The sequence below is a fragment of the Mus caroli genome, chromosome 11 (genome assembly GCF_900094665.2).
Source record: "Mus caroli chromosome 11, CAROLI_EIJ_v1.1, whole genome shotgun sequence".
NCBI classification, from domain to species: domain Eukaryota; kingdom Metazoa; phylum Chordata; class Mammalia; order Rodentia; family Muridae; genus Mus; species Mus caroli.
Window position 1 is genome coordinate 98768029 of NC_034580.1, and position 13683 is coordinate 98781711.

The 13683-nt window shown below is 42.2% G+C and overlaps 1 protein-coding gene across 7 annotated transcripts in view; it reads right to left on the reverse strand.

Moving 5' to 3' along the window:
• Nucleotides 1–211: 211 nt before the first annotated feature.
• The window catches only part of Gjc1 (gap junction protein gamma 1), a 21484-nt gene continuing 8012 nt past the window's right edge, over nt 212–13683 (reverse strand). For 4 of the 7 annotated variants that reach the window (XM_021177326.2, XM_021177325.1, XM_029483067.1 and 1 more), the window contains exons 2-3: nt 3344–3419; nt 212–1826 (exon numbers count right to left, since the gene is read on the reverse strand). In XM_021177326.2, the coding sequence (XP_021032985.1) occupies nt 616–1806 (1191 nt within the window). In that variant the 5' untranslated portion in view covers nt 1807–1826; nt 3344–3419 and the 3' untranslated portion in view covers nt 212–615. The other 3 variants (XM_029483071.1, XM_029483070.1, XM_029483068.1) reach the window with 3 other exon arrangements.

Below are 13683 nucleotides of genomic sequence, written 5' to 3' on the forward strand. Positions count from 1 at the left end.
CAGACAGAAGAAAGATCTCAACCTCTTTCTAACAGGGATCTTCCAAACACTTGGAAGACTGGTATTTCTCCCTCAATTTCCCTATAGATAGATCTTAAATCTTTCCTGAAACACGAGAGGCACTTTTATTAAGTGTACCATCTACCAAAATTCCAATCACAAGATAATATTTGCTAAACAAAGTAATAACATTACCCTTTAACAGACATTATTTACAAGGATTTTTTTCCTTTAATATAAAAAAGTGTAACTACAGCAGTCCAATGTACAAATACAAAAAAAAAGTTACCATACTAAAAAACTGTACCATAATACTGTACATACAAAACTGTCCAACAAGAGTGATTTAAATATATCAGCTCTTCTCTAGGTCTGGAAGACACAAACGGAAAGCTCTGCAACTGCATTACTGCTGAGAACACGTGCCTGGGAACACTGTGTCTCCCTCTCCCGACTCATCCCAGGTCCACCTTCAGAGTCCCCGGAGTTTGGATCGTGAGCCAACAGCATCCCTGAAGATAGCCAGAGCCAAATGTTTACTCAATGGAAGTCATTATTCAGCAAGTTGCTGCTTACCATAAACTATGAAACCCCAAGTTTGAAGCCCAACCGAGATTAAATCCAGACGGAGGTCTTCCCATCCCCCGATTTGCTACTAATGCTGCTTTTGTTGGACCCAGATTTGGACCCCACTTTGGCCTTCTTTTCCCGAGGACCATGGGGGTTGTTTTGGTGATGGTAGGCCTGGATTGCTAGATCCAAGCGTTCCTGAGCCATTCTGATCTCCCGCTGCAGAGTCTCCAGATCAGCCGGGAGGTGTTCCTCATGGCTGCCGTACTGCTGTTCCTGGGCAATATTGGCTTTGTTTTGCTTGTAGGCAATCTTAGCATTGGACAACTCAGTGTACTGGATTTGATCTGGTTTGACAGCGATGTTATAGCCAGGGGGAGCAGATGGTGTATTCCAAGTGAAAGGATAATTATAAGCACCCGGATCATCAAGTTCCCTCCTTTTACTGTTTAGTGAGTCTCGAATTGTCCCAAAACCTAAGTGAAGCATCTCCCAAATGTTAAGCAATAGGCAGAGGCCTGTGACACCATACATTATCAGAAGGAAGATGGTCTTTTCAGTGGGTCTAGAAATAAAGCAGTCTATCTTATGAGGGCAAGGAAGTCTGCTGCACACATAAAATGGGTGGACTTGGAAGCCATACAGGAAATACTGCCCTATTAGAAAGCCCACCTCAAACACAGTCCTGGCCAGCAGCTGCAACACATAGATTTTCATGAGCCCATCCTCTCGAATTCGTCGTCGGCCATCATGCTTAGGTTTTGGTTGGCTCTGCTCTTTATTTTCTTTTTCGCTTTCTAACTCCATCTCTGGATACATCATAGGATCCTCTTCATGGTCCTCTTCCGTTTCTTCCAGAGCCCGATGCTGTTTCCAACGCATGGCATAGGGTTTGCTCCGAGCTGCCTTCTTGTCTGCCTCACCATGCTCCATTTTGGCAATCTTATGAATAGCATATCCCAGGTACATCACAGAGGGAGTTGCAACCAGGATGATCTGGAATACCCAGAAGCGCACGTGGGAAAGTGGGGCAAAGGCATCATAGCAGACATTCTCACAGCCTGGCTGCTCTGTGTTGCACACAAATTTGCTTTGCTCATCATAGTAGATGGACTCTCCTCCTACAGCAGTTAGGACAATTCGAAAGACAATCAGCACAGTGAGCCAGATCTTCCCTACAAATGTCGAATGGTTGTGGATCTCCTCTAGCAGGCGAGTCAGGAAGCTCCAACTCATGGTGGTGGAATTGGTTTGCCCTGGTAGGTGGAAAGTACCAAGCAGGGGAAATCAACAAATGCTAAAAATAGTTTTCTATTTTTGGTGCCTAGTCCCAACAAATAATCCAACCCTAACAATGTAAATTCACACTATCTCTAGGAACACTGTAACCTGAGATGTCCCACTTCAAGACTCACAGTAGAGCAGATATTAGAATCTCACTGCACCTTATAGCTTTGGGTGAGACAGCACCCTACGACCTGTCTGCACATACAAGGTCTTGTTTGCTCTCCTGCTTCATTGATATTATTTCTCAGATGCAAAACACTGTGTTTTTTACATACATTAGTGTGTTCTGGGACATGCAGACATTGGGGTAGCTTTCTGGTCCAGTCATAGAGCGTAGCATCATAAAAGGGGCCCTTGGACTGGACTCTATTATGAAGAGGCAGTTTACCAGAAAGCTTAAGTTTTAAAGCAGGTAACAAAGCATTAAAGTAATTAAGGAAGCCAAGAGTGGTGACACATGCCTTTAATCCCAACACTTGGAAACAGAGACAAAGGAACCTCTGAGTTCAATGCCAGCCTGGTATAAAAGGTTAGCTCCAGGACAGCCAGAGATACATAGTGAGTCCCTCTCCCAAGTTTTTTTTTTTCAAAAGTAATTCATGAACAGTGCGGCTACAACCAATGATAAGCACTAAAGAGAAAGGAACCACGGGCGCCCACTCTCCCGCTAGACCACAGAGCAGAACAGGCCCTGGTTTTGCTTAAGTCCACAATCGATTTTCTTACAACAAATACTTTTCCCTACACGGGGAAATCCTGTGTCGACATTTGCTTAACTGATCTATGAAAGCAACAAACCCAACCAGTAGGCAGACTCACTAAAAACAGCTTTTTGTTTGTTTGTTTTTAAGATCTATTTATTATTATATCTAAGTACACTGTAGCTGTCTTCAGACCCACCAGAAGAGGGTGTCAGATCTCATTACAGATGGTTGTGAGCCACCATGTGGTTGGTTGCTGGGATTTGAACTCAGGACCTCTGGAAGAGTAGTTGGTGCTCTTAACCACTGAGCCATCTCTCCAGCCCTGTTTGTTTTTAGAGAGAAGGTCTCACTATGTACTTGTGTCTTTCCTGAGACTTGCTATGTACAGAGGCTAGCCCGGAACTCAGAGCTCTGCCTCCAGCGTGCTGGGACTAAAGGTGTGCAAATGCCTTGCTCGGTTTTGTATTTTGTTTTTCAGACAGTGGATCAATTGTTGCCTAGACTGACCTTGGAACTCAAGTCTTCCTACCTTAGCCTTGAAATGCTGAAATTATATGTGGTATAATTTAAAGATGGGTATTGCTACCATACCCACCTTTAAAAACAGCATTTAAAGGATAATTTTATTCCAAGATTCTTAGACCTATGCCTAGAATCCAGGTCCCAGGTTAAACCCTACTGAAGCATCTGACACAAAGCACATGTAGGTTTCCAACTTCTCCCTCTCCCGCTGCACTGCGACTATGGTAAATCACCACCACCGGGTAAGTTCCAACACTTACCTGTTAACCAGAACTCCTGCTACCCAAAACCTTCTTTCAGATTCTGCACTTTGTTTGTTACTTTCCCAAATTCTCTCTGGAAGAGAAAAAGAAAAGATCTGGTCATAAACTTCCTCCCACAGAAAACAATGAGTCACTAACATGTCACTTTCAGGAAGAAACAAGTTTTCTGTGTTCTATGGGATTCACTCAGAATGAGATGGAAACAGGCTTGACTGTGAATACCCTCTTCTCTCCTCCCAAAACAAGTGACAAGATAAATTAACAGTGACCTCAATGTTTTTAAATCATCAGGCTCTACGAAAACCTGATAGGGGCTGGACAGATGTCTCAGCAGTTAAGAGCACTGTCTGCTCTTCCAGGGGACCTGGGATCTGTTCCCAGCATCCACTCAGAGGCTCACAGCTCTCGGTTAACTCTAGTTCCAGGGGATCTGATACCAACTTTGTGCCTCTGCTCCGCATATAGTACACATACATACAGCCAGACAAAATAAATAACTTAAAATTAAAAGAAAACCTAATAGGGAAACGAGTCATTAGTGAAAATTCAGAACCACTGGACAGGGTGGAATATAGCTTTAACACCAGCATGTGGAAGAGCAAGGCAGAGGCAGGCAGATGTCTTAGAGTCCCAGGTCAGCCAGGGTTAAAAGTGAGGCCCTGACTCAAAAATCAACCAACCAAGCCACCAGTGGACTTTGTAGCTGCCAGCAGAAAGCACAAGCAGCAGCACTGGGGTAAGCAGGCGCCAAGGTCCCGCCTCCACCACAGCCAATACTTCTCACTAGGGGTGAGCAGCCCAGAGGAGCAAGCTGTTCAGCTCCAACACCCAACAGCTGGCTCAGGCACTGGGACACCACCTCCACAGGAGGTGATTTACAGAGCCAATGCCTCACAAAGTCAGAGAAAGAAAACACCTGTACTCAAAACATAAAAAGTGAATTTGAGGCCAGACTGGTCTCCAGAGAGTTCCAGGATGGCCGGCTACAAAGCGAGACTCTTGTCTCAAGACAACAAAACAGACCGATGAAGGAGAAATCAGTGTCCATTATTAACCTCTGAAGAGCTAAGGCCATGTCATCCACAAGACACCAACTCTCTTCACTACAATCATTTAACAAATAAACTTAAAACAATTCCCGAGACAGGACCTCTAATCCCAGCACTCCAGAGGCAGATGCAGGCAGAGCTCCCAGAGTTTGAGGTCAGCTAGTTTATGTAATATAATACAGACTCTATCTCAAAAACAAAAAGAACCCCTGAATATTCGTGGTAATTTAACAGTGACTTAGGATTTTGTTGCTGTTTTACTATGGGGGTAGGGGTGGGGGTGGGGGGAGAGTTTCCAAACAATAAGTAATGAAACAATAGGGAAAAGAGTCATAGACACAGCATATGTCGAAATTTACATGTGAAAAGCTGAGACATGACGCTAAACTAGTAGGTGACAAGGCAGGGTGATCAGGAAGCAGGGTGATCAGGAGGTCAGGACGAGGGGCTGGAGAGCTGGTGCAGTGGTTTAGAGCAGGTGCTGTTGCTTTTATGAGGACTTGGGTTTAATTTGCAGTATCCATATAGCGTCTCACAACCATCTGTAACTCCAGTTCCAGGGGAATCAATGTCCTCTTCTGGCCTTCCCTGGCACCAGGTGTATAGGCTGTATGGAGACATACAAGCAGGGAAAACACTCATACATGTTTAAAAGAAAAAAAAAAAAAAGACTTCAGAACCAGGACTAGGCATGCCTTTAAACCTAGCACTCAGGAGGCAGAAGCAGGCAGGTCTCTGACCAAGGACAGCCTGGTCAACATAGTAAGTTCCAAGCCAGGCTACATAGAGACCATGCCAGAAAAAGAAAGGGGGCGGAGGAGGAGGACCAGCCTGTGCTATACAGGAAAACCCTCAAAGAACAAAACAGGCAGGTGGCATTACAGTTATGAGCCAGCCTGCTGCCTGCCTTCTTGCAGCTCACTCAATAAACCATTTGGGGTTTTGGGTTTTTTGTTTTGTTTTGTTTTTTTAAGGGAATTTCACCAAAATCAGCTATTACCGTAGGACTTTGAGTTAACTGGGCCCATCACTTCTTCTGTCATTGAATACACAAGTTAGAATCCACATGTGTGAGTACCTATGAAAGCCAAAAGCAGTTCCACCTCCTTAAGAGTAGTGTGACAGGAGTCTGGGAGGCTACCTCGGGTCCCCTGTAAGACTAACACACATTGTTAGCTGCTGACCGACTCTCCAGCCTCCGACGTCCAGCTGTTTACACGGGTACTTGTATCTTCACATGTCTGCAGCAAGGGCTCTAACCCACACGAGCCATCTCTGCAGCCTTGAGGGTTTATAGCTATGAAAATATTTCTCATCAGTTTTAACCCAACTTTTTGGTGGAAGAAATCATAAGATATAAAACAGCCATTTTAACACACCCAGAATTGAGTCTTGTGCACTACTTAAAACTGAAACCTTAGAAATGCTGAGCCAGGCACAGGGTGGAGGTTGTAGCACGGACGGTAGAGTGCTGGCCCAGCACACACAAAGCCCTGATCGGATCCCCACACCAAACAAATGGGGCATGATGTCACATTACATTTAACTTAGCATGTGGGATATGGAGGCAGGAGAATCAGGGGTATGTTTAAGTTCAAGGCCAGCCTGGGATGCATGAGACCCTGGAAAGGACAGTGAGAGAAAAGGAGAGAGTGCTGAAACATTTGAGCCTTACTTGGGCTTTTTATAGGACCACAGCATCATGTATTTACATCCTGAAGTCTATGCTCTTGACCACAAAATGCCTGAGAGAAGAGAATCTTGGTTTTTGGTCATATATATAAAATGCACACAAATTATTTCATCTTTTTTCTTAATCTGTAGAGGTGAGATTCACCAACAATGTGAGACAAAACTACCACAGGAGTGCTCTGTAGAGATGGCTAAAAGAACATCTCCATAGGACAACAGCTCCGACATGCCGATACAGCCTCTGTAAAGCTCCAGTTTCCAGGCGACCTCATGTCCTCTTCTGGCCTACATGGTCACATAGCACAGAGTGCACACATGGAACACATACATGCATATACATACATACACAGCATCCATACACAAACTTTAAAATAAACCAACACACACCTCACAACCAAAACCCCTTAAAGTGCTTTGGCTTTCCATTGCTTCCTCTTTATCCTGTGAACCCCCAAGTATAAGATGGCTTTAACTGGCTTGGTGAAATGGCTCAGGGTGTAGGAATAATTGCTGCTCTTGTAAAGTACCCAGGTTCAGCTCCCAGAACCCATGTAGTTACACACACAACCACCTGTAACTCCAGTTCTGGTGGACCCAATGTCTTCTTCTGACCTTCTCAGGCACCAGGTCTACACATGGCTCACATATATACAGCTGAACACTCATAAATAAAATTAATAAATCTAGAGGCTGGAGCCATAGCCTCTACTGGCTGCTCTTATATAGGACACAGCTTTGGTTTCCAGCACCCACATGGTGGCTCACAACTACCTCCAATTCCAGGGGATCCAAGACCTCTGGGGACACCAGGTACACATATGATACACAAGTATACATGCAGGCAAAACATTCATACATATAAAAGAAATTTAAATTTAAAAAAAAAAATAAATACCTTTCTACAATAAAAAATGGCATTATCAGGGCTGGAGAGATGGCTCATCTGTTAAGAGCACTGGCTGATCTTCTAGAGGTTGTAAGTTCAATTCCCAGCAACAACATGGTGGCTCACAACCATCTATAATGGAATTTGATGCCCTCTTTTGGCATGTAGGTGTACACACAGATAGTGCACTCGTATACATAAAATAAATCTATTTTTAAAAGGCATTATCTTACAGAGAACCTTAAAAATAGATATATATGTTTGAATGTATATGGTTTGACTGTGTCTCCTCCCTAAACTTCACACGGTGGAGTCTTAGAATGGCCAAGTGGAAGCTCTATAGGTGCTGGCCTCAGAAAGGAATGGTGGTCTCTTGCACTCATTTCTGGGGAGAAGGAGTTTTAACAGTCTGGTCCTGAGCCCTGAGTCTCTCCTACTTCCTGTCTGGTGAGATGACCTGCTGTCACAATCTCCTGCTGCTGTGCTACCTCAAAACCAGGTGCTCACCAGAACCAACCAGAAACTAGCACCATGTCCTTGAAGTCCATAACTCTGTGCTAAATGAGCCAATTTTCTGTTTTTGGAAACAAGGTTTCTCTGTTGTAGCCCTGGCTCTCCTCCAGTTCAGAGAGATCTGCTTGCCTCTGTCTCCTAAGTGCAGGGATTAAAGGCGTGGCCACCTTGCCTATATTATAAACCTCATTTTTGGTTTTGGTTTGGGTTTTTCAAAACCTGGTTTCTCTAAATAGCCCTGGCTGTCCTGGAACTAGTGCCCACAGACCAAGATAGCTTCAGAATCAGAGATCCATTTGCCTCTGCTTCATGAGTGCTGGGATTAAAGACATGTGCCACCACTGGCCTGCTATATAAACCTGATTTTTAAAAGCAGCCTGTTTCTTCATTTTACTCTGTCTCTTTCTATAGAAATGATGTGCTTATTAACTAATTCTAACATCTCATAAAATGGGTTATGGGTAATCTTTCTAAAGAACTTCCACGGGCTTCCAAAGGACTAGCAGAACAACAACTAATTTTTAAAAAAAAAAGAATACAACTAAAGTTCATGGTGGCCCATAAGTCAAAACAATTCACACACCCACATACATACTGAAAAAAGAATCATGTTTGCTTATATCTCAATTATTGAACCAGAAACCAAATATGCTATTTTTAGTCTGTTTTCCAAGTAACTTAAGATATAAATCTACCTTGTTCTCATACTACTAGTAGTCTACCAGTGAGTTACATTAGACCCAAAATTCGTAACATTTTTCTGTTATGTACTATTAGAAACAAGCAAAATCTTGGTGCATTCTTCTGTTAAACAGAGTTCATAGGGTTTTTCAAAATTAAGTATAAAGCACATGTCTGGACAATCTCAGGTAGTCTATTCCTGGGTCTCCATAAACTCCAGAGTGAAAATTGGACAATGTGTGCAAGTTGTCCAAGATCATCTAATGACTGAGTATCCTAAAGCCAGCCAGTCCTGCACTACAGTTTGGCACTTACTAGTGATGACCTGTGCTATTACAGCTGAGGTGTAGCTCAGGAGTAGTGTTCACTTAGCGCGCTAAAGGGCCTGGCTGGGTTCCCAGCATCACTCACATCCCCAGCACAAGAGGGACCACATACAGGTTTCATGTAGAAAGGACTTCACCCCAGTCCTTGGGATCTATCTGATCTATAAAAGATAAACTCTCAGGGCTGAAGAGATGGCTCAGAGGTTAAGAACGCTTGCTATTCTTGCAGAGGACCCAGGTTCAGTCTCCACTACCCACATGGTAGTTCACAACCATCTGTAACTACAGTTATAGGGCTCTGAAAACTTCTACCTCCTTGTGCACCAGGCATGCAAGTTGTACACCATGCAAGTGATGCACAGATGTACATGCAGGCATAACATTAATATACATACAATTAAATAATAAATAAATAAGAAAAAAAGACACTGGCCTCCCTTAAAAGCAAAACAAAACACTTGCTAAGAATAGGAAATTTCAGAGTTTAAGATCCTAAATGTAGAATAAATCAACCTAAAGCTTAAAGACAAAATAAAAATTCTTCAAGGCTCCTTGCAACCAGTAGGGACAGAATTGCTAACTAGGGTAATGTCTGGACATTGAGAAATTAGTACATTCACAGTTTGGGAACAGCAAGGCTGAGACAACTGTTGAAGGGGAGATATACAGACTGTTCATACAAGCTCTGAGGGCTGTGTCCGAACTGAAGGCAAATCAAATATATTACCATGATTGCTATGAGTGACTCAACCTTTTATCTTGACACCTCAACTTAACTGGGTGCCCCTAAAAGATGAACGCCAGACCCTTACCTCAGCATCTCAGACCAGGAAAAATACATTTTAAGTGCTAACTACACTAATAAACAAATAAACAGACAAATCTCTCTAGTACCTGCTTCATACCCTTTGTTACAATCTTTTTTTTAAGATTTATTTATTTATTTATTTATTTATTTATTATATGTAAGTACACTGTAGCTGTCTTCAGACACTCCAGAAGAGGGCGTCAGATCTCCTTATGGATGGTTGTGAGGCACCGTGTGGTTGCTGGGATTTGAACTCAGGACCTTTGGAAGAGCACTTGGGTGCTCTTACCTGCTGAGCCATCTCACCAGCCCCTATTACAATCTTTTATACTTCTCTTCTTGATTCCCATTTCATCAGTTTGTCTCAAAAAGAGAGTAAGTAAGCCTGGCAGTGGTAGGACATGCCTTTAATCCCAGTATTCAGGAGGCAGGGGTAGGCAGATCTCTGTGAGTTCAAGGCCTTTGTGGTCTACAGGGCCAGTTCTAGGACAGCCAGGGCTACACAGGGAGACCCTACCTCACTATCTTCAAAAAAATAAAACAAAACAAACAACAACAGAGAGAGAGAGAGAGGTGGTGGCGCAACCTTTAATCCCAGCACTCGGGAAGCAGAGGCAGGTGGATTTCTGAGTTCAAGATCAGCCTGGTCTACAGAGTGAGTTCCAGGACAGCCAGGGCTATACAGAGAAACCCTGTCTCGAAAAACCAAATAAAAAAAGGGGGGGAGAACACATCAGAGAGAGAGAGAGAGAAAGGGGGGGGGCGTCTTCTCCAAGGCAGTGGCATTTGTGGCTTAAGCAGAAAACAGAATGGTGTACAGAACCTAGCGTCAGGCTACAAGTTAAGCATTTTACTTTCAAGTTTCAGGTTCTCATCTTTGTTCACGTTTTTCAGACACCCATTTGTTTGGTTCCCTGGAGATGTTTCATTTTGGCTATGGCTCTTTAAAGTCATTTGGCTCTCAAATTCTTTTGAGGGAAAAAAGTCAACAATAGAAATGTGATTAGCCACCTCTATTTATTTAGTTAGCTCGTTAGTTTTCTTGGATTTTCAGCATCTCTTGTGTTGGCCTTAGCTAGCCTACAACTTGCTTAGCTCCTCCTTCCACCCCCAGAATAAAAAGAATCCTTTCCCGAAAACAGTACAAGGGAACCTTGGGATGAGCAGTAACTATTGTACAATGTTTTTTCTTTTCTTTTCTTTTCTTTTCTTTTCTTTTCTTTTCTTTTCTTTTCTTTTTATTCTTGCACTAGGTGCTATTCCAGAGAACTGGAATTCAATTCCAAACAGTCACACAATGGCTCATAATCACCTGTTATTCTGGTTCTAGAAGATCTGATGCCTTCTTCTGACCACTGCAGGCGTAAGACATGTATGTGGTACACAGACATACATGGAGTCAAAACACCTATACACACAAATTAAGTAAATTGAAATTTAACTTTAATATAAAGTAAAAGCCAGATGAACCCAAGATAGTTCAGCAGTTAGCAGCAGTTAACAGTATACCCTGTTCTTGTAGAGGTCCAGAATCCAACTTCCAATATCCACATCAGATAACCCCAGCTCCAGATCTCGCACTCACATGTACAACCCACCCAGAGATACACGCATACACACAGAATTACAGATAGAATAAATCTTTTTAAAAAGCCAGACAGCTTAGCTATGGTAGCAAAGTTTATAATTACAGCACTCAGGCTGCTAAAGCAAGACATCATTAGTTCAAGGCAAACTTGGGATATAACAGGATTCTATGTATTTCTGTATATCTTAATTAACACTAGGGGGAAAAATCTGTAAAACAGTAGTTATTCACTCCTTAAATAATAGACAATACACGACAGAGACGCCTGAGAGGAGGAAGGCTACACAAGACCTGTAATTATCCAAGCTAACTCGAGGGTTCCTAGAGCAAGGAGGAACACACAAAGCACAGTAGACTCACTGAGTGGAGGGACTCAGAGGGCAGAACACTAGGTCATAAGAAGGAGGCTGAAGGTGGGTACAGCACACAATTCCATTTATAGAAGCACCTTTCTTGGGATGACTGTGGTGTGCACCTTCAATCCCAGCACTGAGGAAGCAAACACAGAGGGCTCTCTGAGCTCAAAATCAGCAAGAGACACAGTGAAACTGTTTAAAAAGAAAAAACAAACAATAAAAATACTTTTAAAAAAGATTTATTTAATTATTTATTTATTATATGTAAGTACACTTTAGATGTCTTCAGACACCCCAGAAGAGGGCATCAGATCTCATTACGGATGGTTGTGAGCCACCATGTGGTTGCTGGGATTTGAACTTAGGACCTTCAGAAGAGCAGTCAGTGCTCTTACCCGCTCAGCCATCTCTCCAGCTCCCTAAAAATACTTAAAAAAAAAAATCCAAACTCTTATCAATTTCCTTTGTTCTATTAAGTTCATTTTTCCCCTTCTCCCTGACCATATCTGTCTTTGATTCTTTCTTTTTTTAAAGACAGGGTCAAATGTATTCCAGGCTAGACCGGAGACTCAATGTACAGCTATCTCCCCATCTCTACCTCCCAAGTATTAGAACTAATGTCAGCCAAGAGTTTTATGCATCACTGGGTACCGAACCCAAGGGCTTGGTGGATGCTATGTGAGAGCTGGGCCAACTTGGTGCCACACCCTTAGCCTGGCGGTCAATACCTTAAAACTCTAATTTCCTTTTTAAATAAAAACAAAATCTAAGATAAACTAAGATGAACTAAGTGATTGACTCTTAATCCCAAATTTTGTGAAATTGAGCAGAATAGACTAGAAGCCAAGGATCGTGATTTCAGAATGTGAGCCCCGTGCTTCAGGAATCAGGTCTTTTTTGCTACTCACTAAGGCCAGAGGAGTCTCAAATGCCCCTGGAGCACCACAGGTGGCTGAGAACTGAGCTGAGCCCCCTCTGCAAGAGCAGAACATGCTATCCAGCCCCTTCCCACATTTTAATTGGAAATAATTGAACATAAACGGAGACATATCAAACTAACTGATTCCTAAGGTTCCCATTGCTTAATATTAACTTTGGCATAATAAAATTCATAAAACCAAAAAATTACATAAAATTAAGCACACTGGGGTCAGGAAGGAAGTGATGTAACAGCTGTGACATTAACAATAACAAGATGTAAAATTTTCATAGCAATATTTCCCAAACAGTCATTCCAGAAAACACTACAATTAAAAAAAAAAATTCAAGACGGGCTTGCCATGATCCTGTAGTTATGTATGGACCAACTATCTGGGCATCCCATAACAAGAGCTGAGCAATCCACTAAGAGTCAAGCCGGTGACTCACATCCCTGAATGACTATGCTTTATTGTGTAGACAAGGAATCAATTACAGGATTTACAATGAAGTTTTGTTTAACTGGAGCGTTTTAAGTGGAAGTTAATTGCACATCAGTGATAATAGATGCCTAATAACTAGCTGGTGACAATTTCTAAAAAAAAAGAATTATGGCAGCTAACTGGCAAACAGTAATCTATGTGGCATAAACATAAAAACAACTTGTTTTCAAAAGTGTTCCTGGCTATGAACAACATTTGAGAAACACAAAATATAATTTATTATGAATCAAATTATAAAACCTCCTGAAAAGAGAGGCATCTGAAATGTTGGCTCTATAAACCAACAAGGAAATAAAACACACCATTGTGGGCTGAAGTGCCAATTTACACTGGCAAGGAGCCATTCTGCTTGAATTCAAGAACATTCAGGAACCAGCTGGAAAAGTGTGGGATTGCACATTCATCCACACTGCCTCTTAAGTGGCACTGTCTGCATTCAGAAAGGACAGTACTGGTATCCATGTCTAAAACAGCCTAAGCTTCCATCAATCAAGAATTCTAAATCATGTTCAGGCTTGGAAAATAAACATTTCCAATATTAACTAGGATTGTGGAAGTTCTCACATCATACAGCAATGGCAACTGTCAGCTTGTATACCTCTCGGAGCAATCTTTACCATGAATACCACTGGGCCCAGTGGCACACTCGAGGCAGGGGCAGGATAGTCACTGTTTAGTCAAGGACATTTGGTCTACACAGTCTCTCAAAAAGCTACTCTTCAACAAGAAAAAACTCTAAAATACCATCTTATGGTGGGTAATACATTTGTAATTATTCCTAAATACAGAATATTTGCTATAAGAAATCTTATATAACTTGTTATAACCCTCTATAATGAAATAACATACAATGACTTTGAAGGGGTAGGGGTGAGGGTAGATTGAGACAGAGTCTTACTATGTCACTGTGTAGCCCTGGCTAGCCTTGACTCTCCTGCCTCTACTTCCCAAATGCTAGGATTCCCACTGTGTGTTAACCTACATCTATAACTTAAAAAAAAAAAATATATATATATA